This window comes from Silene latifolia, chromosome X, assembly GCF_048544455.1.
Source record: "Silene latifolia isolate original U9 population chromosome X, ASM4854445v1, whole genome shotgun sequence".
NCBI lineage: Eukaryota > Viridiplantae > Streptophyta > Magnoliopsida > Caryophyllales > Caryophyllaceae > Silene > Silene latifolia.
This window is the reverse complement of record NC_133537.1, coordinates 249,897,487-249,921,313: the sequence shown is the minus strand read 5'-3', so window position 1 is coordinate 249,921,313 and position 23,827 is coordinate 249,897,487. Positions and strand designations below refer to the sequence as shown.

Genomic DNA, 23,827 nt, shown 5'->3' with positions numbered 1-23,827 from the left:
AAGAAATGAGGCCGGGTACATACCGGCTGACAGACATGGAGGGTGTGCCTTTGATGAGCCATTGGAACACTGACAATCTCAGGAAATACTTTGTATAGCGGCGGAGGTGTCCAAAACAATTGTTGGCACCCCAACGCGTGTTTATACCTAATTAAGAATCAGCCAAGTTTTCCATCAAAGTGTCTATCCCCTCCGTAGTCATATCGAGGTAGACGCCACGGCCCAAGCCGGGCAGTCACCCCAAGAAGTAGACGCCACGGCCGTCACTACCAGCGCAGTTGATACTCGCGAAAGCGACCAACATGCCATAGGAACGTATAAGTACAGTTGAGTCGCAATTTTAGCCGCCTCGGCTAACCGAAGGCCTGGCAGAGGAAGCGATCAATATGTCTACAGATACGAACGCTGTCGCGCCGTAACCTCTATCCGCCTCGGCCAACCGGAGGCCTGGCAGAGGACACAACGGTCGATACGCTAACATGTTCACTGCAGCGGTTGGGAAGCGCAAATCCGACGCCTCGGCTAGACCGAGAGTGAAAGAGGAAGCGACCAACATGCCAACATGTTTAAAAGACGTTAAACACAGTTGAGATACGCATTCTAACTGCCTCGGCCAGGCCAAAGGTAAAAACGAAAAAACGCTCAATTAATAACGCAAAAAGACAAGTGAAGAATCGTGATCAAAGCCCCGGCCAAAGCCGAAGGCCAATAAACAAGCTTTATTAAAAAATATTACAAGTAAGGAGAATACAGACGACGGCCGTCCCCATAGGGATAAGCCAAAACACAACCTACCAAAGTTTTACAAAAAACAAGGAAAAGAAAAGCAAAAGGTTACAGACATAGCATTTGAAGCGCCAAAAGATGGCAGGGAGGAAAGGCTTAATAATTGGCCCCCGAACAGCTGAAGCTATCCGAGATGCCGGGGGAACCTGGTGACAACCGCCCGTCTCCCTATGCCTGTTGCTGCTGCTGCTCGCCATCGCCGACGTCGCAAGAAGATCATCTTTGGTAGGCGACCCGAAGCCGTCTTGAAGCTTTCACCTCGGCACCTCGGGCCCCTCGCCTCTCAGCCTCCTCCTTGGCCGCCTTCGCAATTTCAGCACGGGCCGCCTTTTCCGCAGCCTCCTCCTCCTCCTCCTCCTTCTTCACCTTCACCTTCGCAAAGGAAACGAAGCAAGGGTTAAGTAGAAGAAATAAATCAAAGTTCAAATAACAGAAACATTAAAAGCAGGGATGGGCCTCACACCGACCCCACTCACCCCGTTCGAGGGCCGGTATGAGGCCGACGTGGCAGAGCGGCGCATCCTGAAGAATGATCTGCGTCGGAGGAATCCATCCCTTCGACATCCCATTCTTCTCCACCTCAAAAAGGCTCATAGCCCGCTTCTCATCCGCATTAAGAGGGACCTTGTCAAGGTCCATCTTAAGCTTACTCCGGAAGACCCATTTGTCATGCTCCGCCTTAGTCTCGCACCGCAAGTTGACTTGGTCTTTGGAAGGACCGGGCAAGGGGTAATCCCTCAACCTCAACATACACCCACCGATCTTTCCAGTCCTTGCAGGAAGAAAGCTTATCAACAGAGACGTAACCCGGCTCCGTCTGCACGCTGTACCACCCAACGCGACCAGGGGCCGACGGCCGAAGGTGATGAATCCGGCGGAATAAGTTCACCATCGGGACCTCCCCCTTGAAAAGACAGAGCCACACAAAGCCGACTATAGTCCTAATGGCCAACGGGTGCAGTTGGGCCACGGCGACGTTCATGGCTCTGATTATGGCCATAACGTGTTCATTCAGAGGAAACCGGAGCCCATACTCCAGGTGTCGATGTATACGCCGATGCAGCCCGAGGAGGGCAACAGACCCTGACCTTCCTCGGGAATTACAATACTATACTCCTGCCGAAGGAGAAGTGACGTTCGAAACGTCGGGACCGTAACAATCGCAAATTTTTGGGACCAAGCACGGTCGGGCGGACCTTACAGGCGTCGCCGTGATCCATGATGTACGGCCTCTCCTCATTAGGACGAGTCCTTTCAACACCATCACCGTCATCGTCAACATCATCATCATCCTCCCAATCCTCCAGAGCTTTTGGATCAACTTCAGGAGAAGGAGACCTAGGGCCCCCAGACCTTATTGGAACGGCGGCTAGTGCCTCCTCTTCATCAAGACGCGTCGGGGAACCCCCCGGCGCACGGTTACTAGGACCGGCATCAGCAGAAGACATGTTCACAACAAAAAACTTAACAATTAAAAGTTGAAAATTTGTTTGTTTACCTTGAAGAAAAAGTGCTACGCCGAGTAACGCTTCGAAGACTAGAGAGAAGTTTCGTCAAAGAAAGTTAAGCAAGAAGAAAATTTTTTGAGAAAATGAATTTGGAAGGCCAAATTCAGGGGCTAACTCTCCTATTTATAGAGCAAAGCCCACTCAATCCGACCAATCAGGGCAAAGCCCATGAAGCGTCAACCAATCAACAACGAGACACATGTCAAGCATGCAGCCATGGAAGGTCAATCGACAAACAGTTACAAAACTTCTTCAACACGCTCCTTGACAGAATGCCAATCGACGTATCTTCTTCAACACACCCCTTGGTATCTACTTGCCAAAACGGCCCGCTGATTCAACCAAGCTTGGCAGCACCGGCTGGGGGCAATCAAAAGCACACGGCACTCACAACCTCGGTCTCGGCCAGCGCCACTTTCTTTTCCACATCTGATGTCCATTACACATCCATGTGGAGGGGGGATATGGTACGGCCTAAGCAGAACCAAGCCGAGGTAGAAGAAGTCGGGGCATAAAATTTTTACTTGCGCAGAATACGCTCAACACTCATCGAAGGTCCATACCACGGCATAGACTACGCTGGGGGCAAATTGATGGGGCATATTCTGCACCCGCTGACCAAGTCAACATATTGAGCAAGGTCAAAGATATCCACAGCAAGTCAACGACTTAGACAGCCTAACCGACGCAGCCTGTCGACATGTCTCTTGTGCCTCGGCTAGGACAACTAGTCAGCCGGGGCACATATCCGCGTACTCATATCCAAGACCCCTCGGCGGCGAGTCAACAGGGCCCACCGGCCTGCCATGTGTCCCTCGGCCGAGGGTACATCAGTCTTTCCACCTGCTAGCCACTTGGCCACTACGTGACAAAAGGTGAAAGTCTATAAATACTCCTCAACCCTCATTGAGGAAAGGATCCACAATTTTAACCTAAACACCTCATAATCTGGTAATATCTTCCTTATCTCTCTACAACATATACTTCGCCAAGTAACACATAACTTATCTCTTTAAGTTCACTGACTTGAGCATCGGAGTGAGTACGCTCGGCCAAAGCCGAGCCTCGCCTTGTTCAAGTGTTTCAGGAGAGGCCGAAAGAAGGATTCAATCAAAGACGTCATTCTACAAGCCACGAGTGGTAACAAATAACTGCTTCGGAATTACACCCGGAATAATTTTGTTTTTCATGTGGATTGTACTGACAACTTTGAACGCCACAAAGTGAACTAAATTACATTATATTTTGTTTTGGTCCGTAATTGCCTACAAGAGCTGATAACTCTGGTTATTATATTGTGCAGTCGATTGATGGTGGGTTCAACGAGCCATAAGTCAAACTGTTGACTGATCGATCACAAATGCGAGATTATAACGATACCTCGTAGGACAAATTTTTGTGACAACGTAACGGAGTCCTAAATGTTTAAAAACATTCGGTGCCAGGTCGTGGATAGGACATCCATTGTGTTCCTAGAGTCGATTCTTTTGACTATCGACTGTCTCTTGAGATTAAGGCGCTTTTTGGGTGACTTTGGTTTCCTTCTCACGGTCCCCGTAATCGGAGGCTAAGTAGATTTTTTCTGGGTCATTTTATACTGTGCTTACATCTGCAGGATTCGAGTTGAGGAAATTATCCAACCCTTATCAGGTATAGTTATTTCTCAGGGCCACTCGAGGAGTTGTAACTGAAATGCATGGCCATGCTCGAATGATGATTCGTTTATCAGTTAAGTTACTCTCTAGTCGGGGAAACCACTCTTGATACATATCACTTTTAAAATACGACCTTTGTGAATACAGATTTTGTAAATTATTTTACATTGAGTGGGAGAAATTTTAGGATATGAGAATCGGTTATCGCACATACACTTGTGAGGACAAGTGGGAGTTTGTTGGAGCTTGTGTCCTCCACAAAATAGTGTGATAAAATTTGTAAATCTCTTACAGGTTCACAAGGGTATACTTCGTATTTTATCAGTTGATTAACGATTACCTAATAACGGTTGTCTTCCTAGAAAGTTTGACGTTATTATCATACAGATGGCGGTGATCAACTGGTCCCTAAAGGTCACACCTATAGGATGTGTTTGAGAGATGTGGTTATGGAAATGTAATCACATTGATGCCTTATATGATTAAACAGTTAGTCAATGTGTTGATGAGACAATTATTTAATGAAGATTAAATAATATTAGTTGAGACGAATTAACTGTCAATTCGTAAATTGAATATAATAAGTTATATTTAATTAAATGTATGTAATGTTAGCTTGGACGAATTAATATGTTAATTCGTAATTAAATGTAATCGGTTATATTTAATCAACATGATGAATGTGTCATAGTGGTAATAGTAAGGGTACTCAAACCAAGAGGTTATGGGTTCGATCCTCACTAGATGACAATTTATATTTAACACATTTTATACAATTTTGGAATAACCGAAAATAAGGATTTTAATCTTTATTATTTCGGTGGTATTGGGCCGAAATGAGGAAGAAGAAAATACTCCCAATTCACTTCTCTTTTCGGTTATAATAAGAAGTGAAGGGAGAATTTTTCTAACCTAATGATTCTAACCTAAACCTAGCCTCCATCTCATCAAAGAAAAACACAAAACCTAAAATTAATCAGTTAATTTTTAGATCGATTCTAGCAAAATCAAAGGGCATTTCTCATATCGTCTTGGGTGCAACTAATAGGCGAATATCAACTTTGATATTGTTCTTAGGCCGTTTTTGCTAGGACCGAAGGTTATTTCTTAATCCTTTATGCTTTTGTTTATGCAATTTAGTTTTATAACTCGTAATCATCACTTTATAATTCGTTATAATCCTTAAAGTTAAAAGGGATGCATACAGATAAATCCCACACTTTGACACCGGAGAGAAAGTTTCTTTGCAATCAATACCATCCTTCTGAGTGAAACCTTTGGCAACAAGTCGAGCCTTATACCTTTCAATGTTACTTTAGAGTCCCTTTTGGTCTTATAGACCTATTTCGACCCAACGGCCTTAGAACCCCCAGGCAACACTACTAAGTCCCATACTTTGTTGTCATCCATAGATTTCATCTCCTCTTTCATGGCAATTAACCACTTTTCAGATTTGTCACTTTCCATGGCCTTATGTAATGAGACTGGATCTTCACTAATGCTCAAGTCACATTCAATCTCAATGTTATATGTCTCGTAGTCATCTGGGATGGCTGATCTTCTTTCTCTTATAGATCGCCTTAATTGTTCCTGTGGAACGTTGGCTAATCTCCTTCGCCTTAAAGATTGCCTTGAATGTTCACGTGACATATTATTCTCCCCTTGAATTGTGACTTGATCCTCATTGTTATTGTCATTTTGTGGGTTTTGCACCTCATTTCGTTGTTGTTCCACTATGTCATTTGACTGTGACGGCATAATTGGTATAACAATTTCATGTGCAACTTCAGGAGAAGGAACTTCAACCTGAATTTCTTTAATGTCCGCTTTTCGTGGTTCAGTTCTCCCACTAGTTTGACCGTTCTCAATGAATCTAGCGTTTCCAGTTTCATTCTACTATTCTCGTACTGTGATTAGGACGGTAAAATCTATACCCCTTTGACTTTTCAGGATAGCCAATGAAATGACCACTGAGTGTCCTAGGATCTAGCTTCTCTTCATTTGGGTTATACAACCTTACTTCAGCTGGGCAACCTCAAACTCGAAGATGTCTTAAACACGGTTTCCTTCATGTCCATAGTTCATAAGGGGTCTTAGGAACTGCTTTACTAGGAACGCGGTTTAAAACATATGCTGTTGTCTTTAATGCATAAATCCATAGTGAAAGAGGTAAAGAACAATTATTTAACATGCTCCTAACCATTTCCATTAAAGTACGGTTCCGCCTTTCAGCAACACCGTTCTGTTGAGGTGTACCGGGAATTGTATACTGTGCACAGATACCCCTACTTTCAAGTAACTTTGCAAATGGACTAGGACATTGTCCATTTTCAGTAAACCTTCAATAAAACTCACAACGCATATCAGACCTCACAATTTTCACTTTCTTTTCTAGCTGCCTTTCCACCTCATTTATGAATATTTCAAGGATATCCACAGAATGAGCCTTTTCATGCAACAAATAAGTGAAACCATATCGGGAGAAATCATCTATAAAGGTGATAACGTACTTTTCACCACTCCAAGATGGAGTGTCAAAAGGTCCACATATATCGGTGTGTATAATTTCTAAAAGCTGAGAACTCCTTGTAGCTGATTTCTTTACTGTATGTTTAGTCTGCTTACCTTTAATGCAGTCTACACACATATCTAAGTCACTAAAATCCAATTGAGGTAGAATTTCATCTTTTACCAACCTCGTTTACCTTTCTTTGGATATGTGACCTAGCCTTTGATGCCACAAGTAAGCTGATTTTTCGTTCGATGCACTACGTTTAACACCTTGACACTCAACATAAAATAGGGAATCGGAAAATTTAACATCAAGATTGAACCTATAAAGTAAATCAATCAAAGTACCACTACCATAAAAGTATTCATTACGATACATTGAAAACACACCATGTCCAAACTTGAAATTAAAACCTAAATTATTCAATCTACTTAATGATACAAGATTTCTAGCACAATCGGGTACATAGAGACAATCTGTAAGATCTATATGACAACCAGTGTCTAAGATTAATCTGTAAGTCCCAATGCCCTCAATGCGTGCCTTTATCCTGTTTCCCATGGATACAAATTGTTCAGCTCCTCTTATGGGCTGGATCATATGATATCCCTATTTAATGTGAGAAATATGAGTAGTTGCACCAGAATCTAACCACCAAGTATTATTAGGTACTTCTATAAGATTTGATTCAAAGCAAACAAAACTATAATGTTTACCTTTCTTTTCGAATCATGCCTTCCTTTTAGGACAATCCTTCTTAAAGTGTCCCGTTTTCTTGCAAAAGTGACACTTCTATTCTTTTTGGATCGCACTTTCAGGTCCTTTAAAGAAAGACTTTCCCTTCTTACCCTTCTTACGCTTCTTACTCGGTTTAGCCTTGCTGCTACTGGCACCATCATGACTCAAGAAATGAACAACTTGATCTTTCATCTTCTTTAATCTCCCCTCCTCCTGTATAAGCATGGCTTTTAACTCTTGATAGTTCCACTTATTTTTTATGGTGTTATAGTTCACCTCAAACTGGTCAAACTCATAAGGTAGAGAGTTAATGATGAATTGGACCAAGAAAGTATCACTTACGTCCATCCCTAAAGTCTTCAACTTTGCTGCCAGGTTAGACATGTGTGTCACATGATCATGAATCGGTTAAGACCAGTCAAACCTTTTAGTAGTCAGCTTACTCATTAAACTACCAACAATTGACTTATCAGCTAAATCCGACTGTGAACACTCTTTTACTTTGAGCATGAATTCCCTTGCTTTCTCTGTTTTGGGCATGGAGGGCTTAATGTTTTCAGCCATTGTCATCCTCATGAGGTGTAAACCCAACCTGTTAGATTTCTCCCAAGCCTGATAATGACACTTTTCGGCTTCGGAGCTTTCAGGTGTAATTTTTGTTGGTTCCTCATCTGTCAGGATGACAATGTCCAAAGCCATTATACCCAGTGTATACTGGATCTTTAAGACCCACTCATCATAATTAAGCCCATTGAAATTTACAAAAGAGTCAGCAGATGCAAACATATTTAGAGATGTTGCAAACATTTATACATGTTTATCTATTAGTGCTTTGAATAACTACCATACAGATTCAAATAATATCAAATAAAACTTTCATACATGTATTTAAATGACCTTTGGGCAACACTTAAACACAAGCAACCATCATTGATGTTAATATATATACTTTAACAATTTATTATAACACACATGAATCAAATAAGAATGCTATCTTTGGATATACATACTATTAGACCCAATTTATGAATAATAATTAATCATTTTATATTATCAACTATATTTAATGACCCACCTTTGGGTGATCTCCCAAAATATAGATGACAAAAAATAATTGATCAATCTAACTATAATGTCATTTAACCATCTCTTTTAATCATGATCAATTAAAAACTTTAATTTCAAATGTGTAATGCAATATAACAAGGCCACTTTGGTGACTAACATGTAATATACAAAATAAAACATTTAAATTATATAGGTAGACTTATCCTTACATACATGTATTAATATTTCATAATACAAATTACCCCATAATTAATGTGTGTTACTCTTTCCCTTAAGTAACCCAGTTACTCTTTCCCTTAAGTAACCCAACTATGTAACATAAACTCTACCAATCATTATCATTATTAATACACATGATAAAAGGGAACACATCAATGTTACTGCATAACAATAATCATCTGACAAAATTTTTTTATCAAGCATTCTTGCACAATGCACGTGATTAGTGCCTTTATCAAATAGATTAATCCATAACATGTTTACTTTAGGCAGACAATCAATAATGCAAAGTCGGTGGCCCATTTCTAACAGTTTGTATCACAAAAATAAACAAATGATGATGTAATACAAACATGTTTTTCAGCGAAGAACAAAGTATACCAATGGTTTCATGTGTAAAACAATGGTTTCATGCAAACAAATCAAAAAGCACTTATTGGTTTCATGCGTAAAGCCTTTGAAGACTTTAATACTCTAGTTACGGTTCAACAGTCACTACAACACTTGCTGCTGATTCCCAAAGAGCAATGCTAATTACCTTCTCTTTCGAACTCTCTCCAACCTTCTCTTCACACAGATGAATAAAAACATAAATGACAAGCAAAAGAAGCCAAAATAAAGTATTTTATGTTACTGTGAGATGGGAAGGTTGGAAAGACGAGGTTCATAGTTGCTTGATTCCCAAATAATGTATGCCGAAGACAAAGTTGGATGAGGATCAATTGCATACGACTAAGTGCAAAATGGTTGAAACTACCAGTACATTACTTTTGTACTCTTGATATATGCTGAAGCAGCGTGCAATTACAATAACCAAAGTCAGAGTCATTCAAACATAAGAAAAATAAGCATGTACGAAGTACCAACTAGGATGCAAGGAAAAGAAATGCGAGGAAAAACGTATACCATCAAAAACCCCGAATAGGCCAACTACCTCTTCCTCAATACCATCAATTCTTGTCTCATAAAAATCTTCCATTGATGATCTCTTACCCACTGAGCTGCCATTTTGGCTATTCAAGTAGATTTGTGATTAGCAAATCCTTCAATTTCGAAATCCACAACAAAGTAAAACAATGCATAAATGTCCATTAACCTATATTGACCCATTTAGGTCCTTAACTTTTTCTCTTTATTTTCTTTCATTTCACTTGATTAACTCGATTCACTTCTATTCATTTTTAAATTTCAAATTTTCCATTTAGTTCGATTGATTTCGATTCAAATTTCACTAAGTTCAAAGACATTTCATTTCTACTTATCTTAAACTTATAAATTTTATTAATAACTTAATATTTATTTATTATTATTACATTAAAATAGTTATATCAATATTATTAATATTTTTATTATTTTTATTAATTAATTAATCATCACAATTATTATTATTATAATGAATATTGTGATTACTACAGTCAATAATATCAATATTAATATAAATAGTACAATTACTAATACTCTTATTAATATGAATATTAATATTAATTAATTATAATATTATTAATAACAATATAACATTGCTACTATTAATTTTAATAAACTAATATTATTATTAAAAATATTACTAGTATTACTTTTATTATAAATACGTTATTTTTTCAAATACGAACTTTATTTTTTCACATACATTTTTTCTTAAACATTCCATTTAGTAACCTTTTTTACCTAAAACCCAACCAAATGAACTCTTAAATCATCATTTTTACTAAAACATATTCTAATTGCTCAAATGACTCAAAAGATTGATTCCAATTTAAAAATTAATAAAGTATTTTACTTTTTTTATCAATTATTATATTATTTGTTGATTTTTAATTAATCATTCAAAATTTATTTATTTATTAAAGATAAAATTAGGATTTGTTAACTTTTATTTATTTAATTAATTAAATTAGGATTGATGGTGGTTCTTGGTGGCTACCGAATCACTCAAATTAGTATGATACTTATATGAGCTAGGCTTTGAACAACAATTTGGCAAATTGGTGCTCCATTATTCCATCTAATTAGGATAGAAGGTGGTTTGTGGTGGCTACGTAAACACTCAAATTAGTATAATTATTAGTCTTCTTCTTCTTCTTCTTCTTCTTCTTCTTCTTCTTCTTCTTCTTCTTCTTCTTCTTCTTCTTCTAATAATAATAATAATAATAATAATAATAATAATAATAATAATAATAATAATTTTCTGCAAAATAATAATAATAATAATAATAATAATAATAATAATAATAATAATAATAATGATGTTGGACCATATAGTTATATGATTGTGTTTTGATAATGACAAGTGTATTTAATTATATATATACTCTTGCTCGTAATCGTTTGTTAGACTTTAATAGATTGATTAAAGTTTACAATTTAAGCAAGTAATGTTATAGCAATCTTGACTATAACATTGAAGATTTGTGAAGCATCGTTCAAGTAATGTTATAGCAGCTTGAGCTATAACACTGAAGATTCTTAAAACGTCATAGTAACTGTAACAAGTTTCAAGTATGATGATCACTCAAGCAAAAGGCTCGATCAAGTCTACAACAAGCTCAAGATGAAGAGCTTATGATCAGGATATAAAGAAGATCTTATCACTGAAGATCTCCAGGAAGATTAGATAGTATAAGTCTTCATCTAATAACGGTATCTTAAGAAGTAATATTGGGAAGGTAAAGTTATAGCTATTTCACCTATAACTTTACTTACCAAACTTAAAGTTATAGCTATTTCTACTATAACTTTGGGTTGCATTTGAAGGCACGATTTTAATAGTTTTAAGATAATTTTTCAAAAGATAAAATTTTTCAAATATGTTTCGAAATCATGTGTGTATATGTTAGAGGTGAAATACGGTTTGTTTAGAGCATATAATTTACGTTATCCTATTGGTTAGTAAAACGACTTATGAGTCGTCATGCTACCTAGGGTTTGCTAAATTATCTAAACCTAACCCTAATTTATTCCTTGATATTTTGACCTAGGATTTCGGCCAAGGAAGGCTTATGAGCCGTGTGGAGGCCGACCTTACTTCCTATGCAAGTAAATCTTATTAGGTCAAATCTATTCTATATTGCCATAAGATATTTTCATATCTTATCAAATATATTAGATTTACCTTATTTACTTAATCAAAATATTTAGTAGGTTAAATTAAGAAGAGATAAGATTTGTTTCTTATAGAACAATTTACCTTGCCTCACGACACCTCTAGGGTTTCGATCAAAACCCTAGTGTCTCTCCTCTACTATATATACCTATGATATTCATCAATTTTAAATAAGCTTTTCGAAATATAAAAATTTCTTACAAACATTTTGAGTTTAATTTTAATCAAGTGTTTTTATTGTTTTGCATTTGAAAATCTTTACGAAAAGTCATGCTCTTTAATTTGCGTATTGTTCTTAAGATTACGTTATAAGATAATATATAGTACTTCATATTGTTTCTTACTTGTTCAATTGTGTGAACACCTAGAAGAACAATCAAGTACTTTCTTAGTAACTTAAGATAGTCAAATCGAATATCTAGTGATATTCAAGTCGAGTTATAACTAGAGTTAGTTATACGAGTAGGGTTGATAATTTTGTAATCAGGAGAAAGGTACTAAAATTATTAATCGAGAATAGTGGACATAGGCTTCGACGTGTGAATTTGAACCACTTCAAATATTATGTGATGTGTTCTTGCAGTTTTCTTTTTCGTTTATTTCATTCGTTCATAATCACTTAGTTAATTAGTTAAAGTTTAATCAATAAACTTTAAATAATTAATTACATTGATATAAAATAAAAAGTGGGTATAAGTTTTTAAATACTCAATTCCCCCCTCTATCGAGTATTTCGATCGTGATAGACTCTTTAAATACAAATAATAATAATAATAATAATAATAATAATAATAATAATAATAATAATAATAATAATAATATATAATAATAATAATAATAATAATAATAATAAATAAATATATTATTATTATTATTATTATTATTATTATCATCATCATCATCATCATCATCATCATCATCATCATCATCATCATTATTATTATTATTATTATTATTCCAGAGCCTGATTTCACCGCCATGGATATCTCTGGGGCTATCTCTGGGACTGTAGAGGAGATCCTGGTGGAGCAGACTGGTGAAGGTGCTGCTGCAACTCCCGAGGCTGTTCAGGTACCTGCAACAGAGAAGCAGATGGAGCACGGGGAGCAGAGCACTGGTTAGGATGCAGTTGTTGAGAGGATTGACCTCTCTTAAATTCTAAGTTGTCTGGGGACTTGGCCCTGTGTGGTGCAAGTTTGTAAAAAACTCTTTTTCGTTTTTTTTATTTTGGCTCGTTTTGTGCCTGCTGGTATGCAGGCTTTAAACTCTGATGGTGCCTGCTATAGGTAGCAGGTGCCTTAACTTAAAGTAGTTCTGGGCCCAGGTTTTATGTCGTCCTTTTGTTATACTTGCGTTTTTTGCCATTGATTTCTGGAGTTGTGATTCCACATAGGTATATCCGGGAAGTCGACACAGTTCTAGGTGCACGCTCTTGTTCCTGGTGACAGGTTTTTGATAACATATTTTACCCATGACATAAAATATCTTATCACTAGGATTAGCTGACTGGAGCATACCTTCATTGACTGTTTCTGAATAACAAGGAATGTTGCGTTCCTTGTGGTTCCAGACGTTTGAAATTCCGTGCGTGCACCTTTTGCTCTACGTCATAACTATGGAATTACTGAGATTAACGTTAAGGTATGGCTGGTCTTAGTATGCCGTACCATGCGCGCTACCTCGGCGTATGCTCCCTATGTGGCTTGACTTAAGATAAACGTCTTCGCAGCCTCACATGGCAGGGGCTGGACCCTCAAAGTGTTCCTTATCTGACAAGTAACCAACATTAGTACCAAAGCCTTTCTTCGTAGAAGCATGATAAATTCCAAAGTAGTGCAAATTACCTGGTGCTATCTCATGGTGTTCCAGGGCAACACCTGGATCCAGGAAGCCACAGCCTGGACTACTTGGTTTAAAAACGACTCTATTTCATTTAAAAAAAAAAAAAGAAAAACTAGGGAAAACAAAACAAAAAAGTTTTCTGAAACACACCAATACCTACACAAATTCTCATTTGCGACGCAACTAGCCATCGCAAGCTTGCGACGGGTCAAATACATCCCATTTTCGTTCGGGTCATAACAAAACGGAGCTGACACATCTACTGCATGCATTAATGGGAGTGAAGGACAAAGAAGACTTTGCAACAAAAAATAGTACAAAACCTACATATTTAATTCTAATAATTGGCAATTAACATCCCACCATTAATGCCCCTGTCCCTCATTTCTTCCTTCATTTCTGATCTTGCACGAGATTGAATATATCATTTTTTCCCTCTCAACATCTCAATTTCTTCATATCATTTCTTCCCTCTCAAAATCCCAAAATCTAATATTCACAATACAAAAGTCTGTCACTTTAGGGTATTAATATCTAAAATTTTCTATTTTTTAAACAAATGGCCGAGGCATGTATGCTTGACGATGCTGTAATCGATTTAGCTGTAATTGACGGATCCCTAAGTGACGGTACAATGGAAGACCAAGATGACGACGATTTCAGAACTCATCAAGTGTTGACGGATAAGAGTAATGGTATATATAATTACGACGTCTTTGCTTTTGAAAATTTATAGCTCATTATCATTATAATTATTAGGTTAAATCCAATAATAATATTTTTTACTTTTAAACACGTTTCTGTTGAATTTTCTTAATAAAATCATATTCGACTCTTTTCTCATGGAACATGAACTTTGATGAATCGTTCGTTCAATATTGGTTTATATGTCTTTCATCATTCAATACATTTTTTAAGATGAGTACAACGTGTGTTAATGTTGACATCTTTTGTGTCAATGTCACCTTCTAAACTTTTCTATATATAAATTAAAAAAATGCAGTAACTAAAGGTACATGTTCTTGTTATATTTCTTAGAATGGTCTATACTCTTCGGACAAATGTTGTTATATTTCTCACAAAGGTACATGTGCTGATATTTCTCACAAAGGTCTTTACTTTTACGACAAATGTGACCCTGTGAACTAGATTAATTTAGTTGTAGTGAATTATGTTGTTCTATTCCTTACAAAGGTTTATACTTTTACGACCAATGTCACAAGCTAATTAGAGTAACTAATATAATGTGCAATGTACATGTTGCTTTATATTTTATTAATGTCCATACTTTTTCACCCAATGTGACCCTGACAACTAGATTATTGCACTTTCATATGTTTATGTATTTGTATATCTAACAAAGGTCTATACTTTTAGGACGAATGTCACCCTGATAAGTAGAGTAATTAATATAATGTCCAATGTAAATGTTGTTTAATATATTATTAATGTCCATAGTTGTTGTCCTAATGTCGCCCTGTCAAATAGAGGAAGTAAGCTAAAGTTGTATACACATGTTGCTTTATATGTTATAAATGGCCATACCTTTTGTTCTAATCTGATCCTTTTAACATGTACAGGTACTGATTTATCTAAATCACTATTGGGAACGACATCCGAAAAATGGGAAGAAATCTACGAGATGTACCGTAAACACTCACAGGCGGTTGGGTTTAGCATTAGGAAAGCAACTTCTCGCAGAGTTAATGGTCCTGGCACACCCGAAGTCGAAAGGTACTTTGTTTGCTCGTGTGAAGGGAAACACGGGAATGACAGTAGGCTAGGTCTGAATGGTTTACCCCAAGTAGCGACTAACAATCTGAGGAACGCTGCAATCACTAGGTGCGAATGCAAAGCGGGGCTTCGCTCGCAAGTAAACGAGGTTGGGCAGTAGGAGGTACTGCAACATATCACTGAACACAACCATGCTCTTACTCCCACGCAGTGGCAGCAACATCACCGATCTGAAAGAAGAATAAGCGATGCCGAGGCAGAGACTATAAAGGCCATGACAGAAGCATTCGTCGCCCCCTCTGTTCAGTACAAGGTGGCAGCTGCTGCAGCGGGCGGTGATGTATTTGTTGGTCACTCGAAGAGAGATCATATCAACTTTGTTCACAGGTTGAAGATAAAAGCGATTGAGGGCGGTGATGCAGCCACACTTATTAATCTTATGACTAAAAGACAATCTGAGGATCCGGGGTTCTTCTTCTGTGTGCAATTCAATGAAGAAGGGAGACTATGTCATCTATTCTGGTGTGACTCTATGATGAGGGAGGACTATCGATTGTATCATGATGTACTAATTTTCGACACAATGTACCGCACCAACAGGTACAATCTTATATGCGGTGCCTTTGTAGGTATAAATAACCACTGGTCCAATGTAATGTTTGGGTGAGCTTTTATATCGGACGACAAAGAAGAAGCATTCCAATGGTTGTTCAACGTGTTTAATGAAGCTATGGGTGACGACCTTCGTCCTGTCTCCATCTTCACTGACCAAGACAAGGCAATGTCAAATGCTGTTGAAGCGGTATTTTCTGCTCACAATTGTTAAATTTCTAATAACTCACTATATGTTATCATTTCGTTTAAGCATGAATACTATTTCATCTGTCGACAATAAACCACTATATGGTGTCATATAATACTGATAATATTTTTAAAGATATATAGAATATGTCAGGAAAAGATGGACTTATGTACACATTTAAATCAATTATGTAGTTGGTAACATATAACCTCCATATGGTAACATTGTCTTTTATCATGACCAGGTTTACCCACAAAGCAGACACAGGCTATGGCAATGGCTTATCCAAAAAAACGCCATTTCTCATTTTGGATCTTTAAAGCATGATAGGCCATTCCAGAGTATGTTCAACAAATGCCTAAATGGGTGCTTTAATGAAACTGAATTTGAAGCGACCTGGGGAACTATGATGGCAGAGTACGGCCTCGACAACCACCCATGGTTCAATAGACTTTACAGCCTACGAACAAAATGGTGCACTGCACTAAATAATTTACACTTTTCAGCCGGTATTCTTTCGTCCCAAAGAAGTGAGAGTACGAACCATGCAATGGGGTTCCAAGCGTCAAAAACAACTCCAGTGGCCGAATTTTTCGGTCTATTCGAAACGACAGTCCGAAGATGGATATGGGAGGAGGAGCGCAAGGAATTCAACTGTATTAGGGCGACTCCGACCTCCGTTTTCTCCCTCGTGGACCTCTTGCAACATGCGTCACAGATTTACACCTTGCACCTGTTTCATGTGTTCGAGATAGAGTTTGGGCTCGCTATGGGTACTCGGGCAGCTGTTGTCCATTCTGAAGACTCGACTTTAGTCTATAGGGTGCACACTGGTGGCAATGAGGGAGCATCCCATCACGTTACTTATGATTGTGTCAGCCATCTAACTGACTGCACTTGCCGGAAGTATCAACTGATGGGCATGTTCTGTAGCCACATCATACGCGTACTCCACATGCATTCTGTCCAGGAAATCCCGTCCGCTTAAATTTTAAGACGGTGGACTAAATTTGCCAAGACTGAGGTCTGGAACCGTTTACTTCCAACAGACATGCGCTGAAGTGCGGCCAATGAGGCCATCAATTGGCGACGTTTAATGCTGACAAATGTCAACAATCTGATAACAAAGAGCCAGAATACCCGGGAAGCAAGAGATATTGTCGAGAACTTCTGTGCTACGGCGAATGCTAAAGTAATCTCTCTACTTCAAAAGCTTGCAGTAGATTCTGACCAGAACATTCAAACAACTGATGGCCGTGCAATTCTAGACCCCGTCCGATGTACAACCAAAGGCAGGAGCCAAAGGAAGAAACGGTCTCTCGGTAAGAAGAAAAAATCGAAAAAATCAAATGAAATGGTACCGGCATTTGGCGATTCCTACACGCCAATCCCGAGGCTCCTGTGAACGTATTAGGATATGGCCGATAAGTGTAACAATTAGTTGTCATTTTGGTATTATGTTGGCAAACGATGGACATGTACTTTAATGAACCGTTAGATATAGGTCATTACAGGACCACCATTGCACGTTTTGGCAGCACTTTTCAAGAGGCAATATAACGTCTATTTATGTCAACATGTGCAGCATTATTCCCTAACTTTTAGGTTTCCATTTGCCATTACATCCAACTAAAATTGCCCTTAAATCACATAAGACAATCAATTACATAATAGAATGTCACCATATATAAATTCACAAAATGTCAGAAAATGTCACCATATATAAATTCATAACATAATAGACAAATATGTTCACATAATATGGTCACATAATTATCAAACTGATTAACATTACAGAGACATATATAAACAATATGGTAAGAAATATGCCAAAGTTTCAGAGAGCACCGTACATCATAGAACGTGGCCTGCAACTCCTCATCTGTCGGAACTCCGTCCGGTAGTGGTAGCTGGACAAATCGCACTGGAGGGTTCCTAGATGCTGGTTCGTTTTCATTTGGCCTACGGTAAAGCCTCTTTGGAAGGTGCCTTGAAACTGGATATGACTGAAGCTCCCAAATGCCAATCCCGAAACCTTGATGATGGCGGTATGCTGCCACCTCTTGGGCCATCCTCTCCTTCAAATGCTCGTACGTCCAATGCTGGACCAGTGGCAGTGTAGTGCTCTCCGGAAAGCCCCACCAAGTCAGGCGATGGAAGTACATTAGCTGCAGAAACATCAGACAGCCGCCGACGTTTTTAGTGTTGTGCGTCCTCCAAGAATGCACTGCTGCGTTCAGACGAAGAAGGACGAACGAACACCAATCTAAATGAGCTATGCCGTCCACATTCTCCACAGCTTTGACCAGGCGCAAGTCGATACGGTTGTGGACAGTAGGAGCCAAGAATGTCCCCATAAGAGAAAATAACAAACAGCTTTTTGAAGTCAGCTCTTCCATCAGGCAGCCCCAACAGCTCTTTCCTAACAGCATCAAATGACAACTCATCGGTCTTCGACAACTTGAAACGGTCACGCCAAATCTTGACCAACTCCGGGTCGTTCTTCGCCTCTATCATGTTCTCAGAACAAGGTAACATGAAGGCGTCATACACATCGTGCTTTGTCAGGACAAACTGGACGTGCGTGTTGAAGAGGAACATCCGGGAGCTAGGATCATATTTACGCATCAACCAATCCACCATTTGATGATAAAACGCATGCGTTTTCAACTCCAATAGGCCACCAAAGCCGATGTCCTCCACATCCTTCTTTTGAGACTCCGTTAACATACCAATCAAATTGAACAACTGCCTGGGTGACCCATGGCCATCCACCTCCTTCTTTTTCCTGTCAACAAAAGTACCACAAATTGTGAACAACTCAACTATATGACAACAATTTCATTATTCAAAAATAGAACATTATATATCCCTACAAACATATAGAAATTGCTTACCCAACAAGTGAAGACACGCCAACAAATATAACAAACTTCCTCAAACTTGTCACCAGTTTTAACATCTTTGGTATTATGTAACCTATACACTATTTCAACTATAAATGTTAACATTAAACGACCAAGCCACATACCAAAATGACAATAACTTCAGCCCACCAAATGTCCCCAAAATTGTCACCATTTTAAACATTGTTGTTAATAATGTAACCTACATACCCTTTCAACACAAACTGATGACATTTAAATAGCAACACACATATCAGAATGTCAACAAATATACCTCACTATGTCACCCTTTTAATTTCATTACACTTGACCATTTTTTTTATCACCCAATTAATGAACTAACAAAATAAGTACACCAGTTTTGTTCAACATTCTCACCACATTCAATACTTTTGTCAATATTTTCCTTATACCCTATCCTAAAAAAAATGTGAACATTGAAAACATATAACATGTAACAAAATAATGTCAACATTCACCAACATTAAAATCATTAAAAACATATCACATGTAACAAAATAATGTCAACATTAAACTTGTCACCACTTTCAATTCTATGGTCAATATTATTCCCTACAAACTCTCTTACAGAAAATGGAAACATTACAAACACATAACAACCCGACAAAAAATAATGTCAAAATTCAACAAGATGCCAACACTTTCCCGTCAATTTGACACCCTTTCAGACACACTACAATTACCTCCATATTGGACCCCCGAAGAAATCAAGCCACATACAAAAAAACATCAAATTGTCATCATTTTATCTGTATTTTGTAGCCTAATTACCAACCCAACAACTACAACGAATCTGCTTACAAATTCCATTAACAAAATAGAACAAAAACACAATAACCTTCACCTCCTAAAAGATTGACTTACTTCACTAGCACCATAGCGGTTTCATCTCTCTTTCTTTTGTTTGATCCTTCACCCACCTCTGTCCTCCGCTGAATCATTTTCAACGCTTTTGGCTCAAGTGGATGCTCTGCATAGTTCAAACAAATTCATTAACTAAGTGTGTACAAGTTAAAAACCTTTGTAAGTACCTCATTCCCATAACATTCACATTAATATTGATCACCTTTTTACCAGTCAAACCATTATAGAAGATAATATTCACGATACCCAACCAATGGTTACATATACTCTATTCTCTGAACCATGTCAACAAATGCTTTCATGTTTTTTAATTATCAACCATGTCAACATCTTTACTAAACATGTTACCATCTTTTTTGTAAACAACTTTACTAAACTTGTAAATAACATCTTTATTATTTTGAAATCTGAACAATATCGACAAAAACACAAAAAATGTAAACATCTTTACTAAACTTGTAACCACTTCAACAACAATGCGAACAATGTCGACAAATTCACAAACAATGTCAACAACTCACCTGCAGTTACCTCCACTGGCTTTCCAACAGCTCTCTTTTTCAGCGCGCCTTTCACAACGTTTACCACCAACTTTACAGCTTCATCCACAACGTCTATATTTTGTGTAACAAAAAATCGGTATTAAGATCATCCAAAATGATTATTGTAAAACAGCTTACAAACTGAGAACTTGCCTTCCTCGACGTAGTCCCCTTCCTCATCATCTGTCTCAATATCATCTTCCTCATCTGGTTCGTCCTCCTCCTCCACTGCTATCCCCTTTCCCTTATCTTTCGCACTCCCTAAACTGAATGTCACCTTTTTCCTCTTCCCTTTACTTACAACTACCGCCTCCTCATCTGTACCTTCGTCTGCCAAATCACTGTCATCTTCGTCCTCCACTGGTCTAACTTTGCTCTTCCCTTTCCCCGACGCCCTTGGCACAACTTTCTTCCTCCCTGTACCAGTTGAAGGTTTCGACGGCTTCGCAGGTACCGACTCTTCACCCGTCCCTTAAACAAAATAACAGCAAAAACAACATTAACATTCAATCACAAAAACTGAACATACTAATAAAAAATTATATATAACAGAACCAATATTATCAAACAATCGTTATTGATCTTCAGTATGATCTTGACTATAATCGTTAATGATCTTGATTAACACCAACAAACCAACATATAACATGACCCAACATTTGCATGTCTCTATTATTAAACCATGGAAGTATAATCATAAACATTAAGCAATAAATCTAAAACAATATCAACGGAAATACAAACCTCCACCAACATCATCCATATTCCTCGCAGATCTTGAGTTTTTCTTCACTGCTGATTGCTTTGTTACCATCGTTACTGATAATGTCTATAGATTTTTTGTCTAATTATCAGTTATCGGAAGAAAAATGAGGAATACGGATGGTTCTTCAGAGATTTTTGAATTCGAAGAGAGAAGGGGGAAAAATTTGAGTGAGGGATGTGAAAGGGATTGAGGAGTTGATTAGGTTAACAATAACCGTGAAAATTACATTGGGAAGGGGGGTGGTTTATTGTTTTTTTAATTGGAGCAATTAAGACTGCCACAGTAAAAATCTACCCCATATATTTTTGCAGGCCCAAAGTCCACATTCACTATTTGTATACAGTCCAACATGTCGACCCATTTCCTAGAAATATGGCACTATTCGACCCGTCGCAAGCTTGCGACGGGTACCTCCGTCACAAGCAAGACGGATTGTAATACCTAAAGCATATACTAACCCCCACCCTCTTTTTTTTTTTTTTTTTTTTTTTGTGCTTCACGGACTTTTGAAAGGTCCTTTGTACACTAAAGTTTTGGCACTTTTTCAGACAAAGTACCGTTTCAAGTGACGAATGTTCCAGGGTTTATCCAGGATTTGACCGTGCATGGTCATCAACCTGTATCCCCATTCTTGACAATGCTTTCGACCTGATATGGCCCTTCCCATTTGTAGGCAAACTTGCCTGCCTTGTGGTTCTTGGTATTTTCGAATACCCTTCTGAGTACGAGGTCCCCTACTTCAAGGGTCTTGATTTTGACATTCTTATTATACGTCCTTGCTACAGATTGTTTATACGATGCCATACGTATGTAGGCGCTTTCTCGCAGCTCATCAACTGTATCCAGGCTCCTAGCCATTTCAACCTTGTTCTGCTCTGCCGTCTGACAGCCGTATCTATGCGTGGGCACCATAACTTCTGAGGGTATCACTACCTCTGCTCCGTATTCGAGGCTAAATGGAGTTTGGCCTGTTGCCATTTTCGGTGTTGTTTTGTCTGACCAGAGTACTAATGGTAGTTCATCCGCCCATTTTCCCCCAACTCTTCCAAATAGTTTTACGAGGTTCTCCACAATGATTTTGTTCTTTGGACTCGGCTTGGCCGTTGGTTTGTGGATATCCGGGGCTGATTTTCTCGGTGTTATGTTCCAGCGTGAACGAAGCCCTCGGTGTTATCGATATGAACTGTGATCCATTGTCACATATGATCTCGATGGTATCCCAAATCGCTTATGATGTTGCGCTTGATAAAATAGATCACCCGCCGTTCTTTTACCTCTCGTCATTGCCTCTCTTCAATCCACTTTGAGAAGTAATCGTCATAACTATTATATACACTCTATTTCCCGGAGCCCTGGCGCTTACCTACTATGTCCATGCCCCACATCATGAATGGCCATGGAGAGATAATCGGATGCATTGGTTCTCATTGGGCCGGTGGATTCTTTGAGTCGCCTTTTGACATGACTCACAGCGTTTGGCATGATTTACGGCATCTGCGCGCATGGTGGGCCATAAATACCCCTGTCTTAAGATTTTGTTAGACAGACTTCGTCCTCCAGCATGGTTCCCGCATTCTCCACCGTGTACATCATGAAGCACCGTTTCTGCCTCCTCTTTGCTCAAGCACCTGAGGCATGGTCCTGCCAATGACTTTCTGAAGAGAATGTTATCAATCATAATATACCTGGAGGCTTTTATCCTGAAACTTTGTGCTTCCTTTCTATCCTCAGGGAGTGTCCTATCCCTTAGCCAATTTATGTACGACACTCTCCAATCTGGATCCTGCTGTCGTATTGTGGAAACCAGAGTCCTGGCTCCCTGCGTATACTGCATGTGTACAAACTCTTTCGCTGGATTCTGATCTGGCTCCTTCTGGATGGCTGGGGTCAATACATGGGTGATAGGTATATTTGACAGTTCTGTGGGCTGGAAGGTGGCCCCTAACGTTGCCAGGGCGTCTGCTTCCACGTTCTAATCTCACGGCACCTGAGTTATCTTGAACGTTCTAAACATTGAGTTTTGCTCTGTGGCTATCTTCAAGTAGGCTATCATCTTTGAATCACGTGCCACATATTCGTTGTTTACATGATTTACCACAAGTAAGGAGTCACTATACACCCCCAGGTTCCTTACCTTAAGCCCTGACGCCATTTGCATCCCAAGTATAAGGGCTTCATACTCGGCTTCGTTGTTGGTTGCCTTGAACTCACACCTAATAGCTTGTACTATCATATCACCTTTAGGTGATCGAAGGACCAAACCTACATCGGCTCCCCTTGAATTTGAGGCTCCGTCAATGTATAGGGTCCATATCTCGCTATCCTGACTCCCCATTATTGTCAGCATTCCTTCTTCTGCCTCCCCACGGGTAGCAGGGCAAAAGTCAGAGACGAAATCTGCTAGGGCCTGGGATTTTATCGCTGTTCTGGGTTCGAATTGTAAGTCATACCCACTAAGATGTACTGACCATTTAGTCATTCTGACCGAAAGTTCAGGCTTCCTCATAATAGTCTTTAGCGGGTAGTTGGTTATTACGTGGATGGTGTGAGATTCAAAGTACGGCCGCAGTTTTTAGGAAGCAGTAACCAAAGCCAATGCTAGTTTTTCAAAGGAAGTGTACCTGGTCTCTGTAGGAAGTAGAGACTTGCTAATGTAATACATAGGATGCTGCACTCCTTCTTGTTCCATGACCAGGACCGCACTTACAGCTGCTTCCGTGACTGACAGGTATAGGAATAGTGGCTCCCCTTGCTCCGGCTTTGC

The 23,827-nt window shown here is 38.7% G+C and overlaps 3 protein-coding genes across 3 annotated transcripts; 1 reads left to right on the top strand and 2 right to left on the bottom strand.

The window, feature by feature from the left end:
• The first annotated feature begins 13,987 nt into the window (after nt 1–13,987).
• LOC141619920 (protein FAR1-RELATED SEQUENCE 5-like) lies at nt 13,988–16,952 on the top strand. Its single transcript, XM_074436928.1, has 5 exons — nt 13,988–14,123; nt 15,009–15,301; nt 15,374–15,791; nt 15,891–15,964; nt 16,209–16,952. The coding sequence occupies exons 1-5, from the start codon at nt 13,988–13,990 to the stop codon at nt 16,950–16,952; spliced, it is 1,665 nt and encodes a 554-aa protein (XP_074293029.1).
• A 4,723-nt stretch (nt 16,953–21,675) lies between these two features.
• LOC141619919 (uncharacterized) lies at nt 21,676–22,041 on the bottom strand. The gene has a single exon (XM_074436927.1). It carries the CDS (start codon nt 22,039–22,041, stop codon nt 21,676–21,678), a length of 366 nt encoding a protein of 121 aa, XP_074293028.1.
• Nucleotides 22,042–22,447: 406 nt separating this feature from the next.
• Nucleotides 22,448–23,569, bottom strand: LOC141619918 (uncharacterized). The gene is made up of 2 exons (XM_074436926.1): nt 23,198–23,569; nt 22,448–23,035 (listed from the first exon to the last, which is right to left on the bottom strand). The coding sequence occupies exons 1-2, from the start codon at nt 23,567–23,569 to the stop codon at nt 22,448–22,450; spliced, it is 960 nt and encodes a 319-aa protein (XP_074293027.1).
• Nucleotides 23,570–23,827: the final 258 nt, after the last annotated feature.

Bases quoted from the DNA above. Each gene is read 5' to 3' on its own strand.
- LOC141619918 (XM_074436926.1), bottom strand. From the start codon at position 23,569: ATGAGGAAGCCTGAACTTTCGGTCAGAATGACTAAATGGTCAGTACAT. The intron at 23,036-23,197 runs GTAAGGAACCTG...CCGTGAGATTAG, and splicing joins AAATGGCGTCAGGGCTTAAG to AACGTGGAAGCAGACGCCCT.
- LOC141619920 (XM_074436928.1), top strand. From the start codon at position 13,988: ATGGCCGAGGCATGTATGCTTGACGATGCTGTAATCGATTTAGCTGTA. The intron at 15,792-15,890 runs GTATAAATAACC...TGTTTAATGAAG, and splicing joins TATATGCGGTGCCTTTGTAG to CTATGGGTGACGACCTTCGT. The intron at 15,965-16,208 runs GTATTTTCTGCT...TATCATGACCAG, and splicing joins TGTCAAATGCTGTTGAAGCG to GTTTACCCACAAAGCAGACA.
- LOC141619919 (XM_074436927.1), bottom strand. From the start codon at position 22,041: ATGGCAACAGGCCAAACTCCATTTAGCCTCGAATACGGAGCAGAGGTA.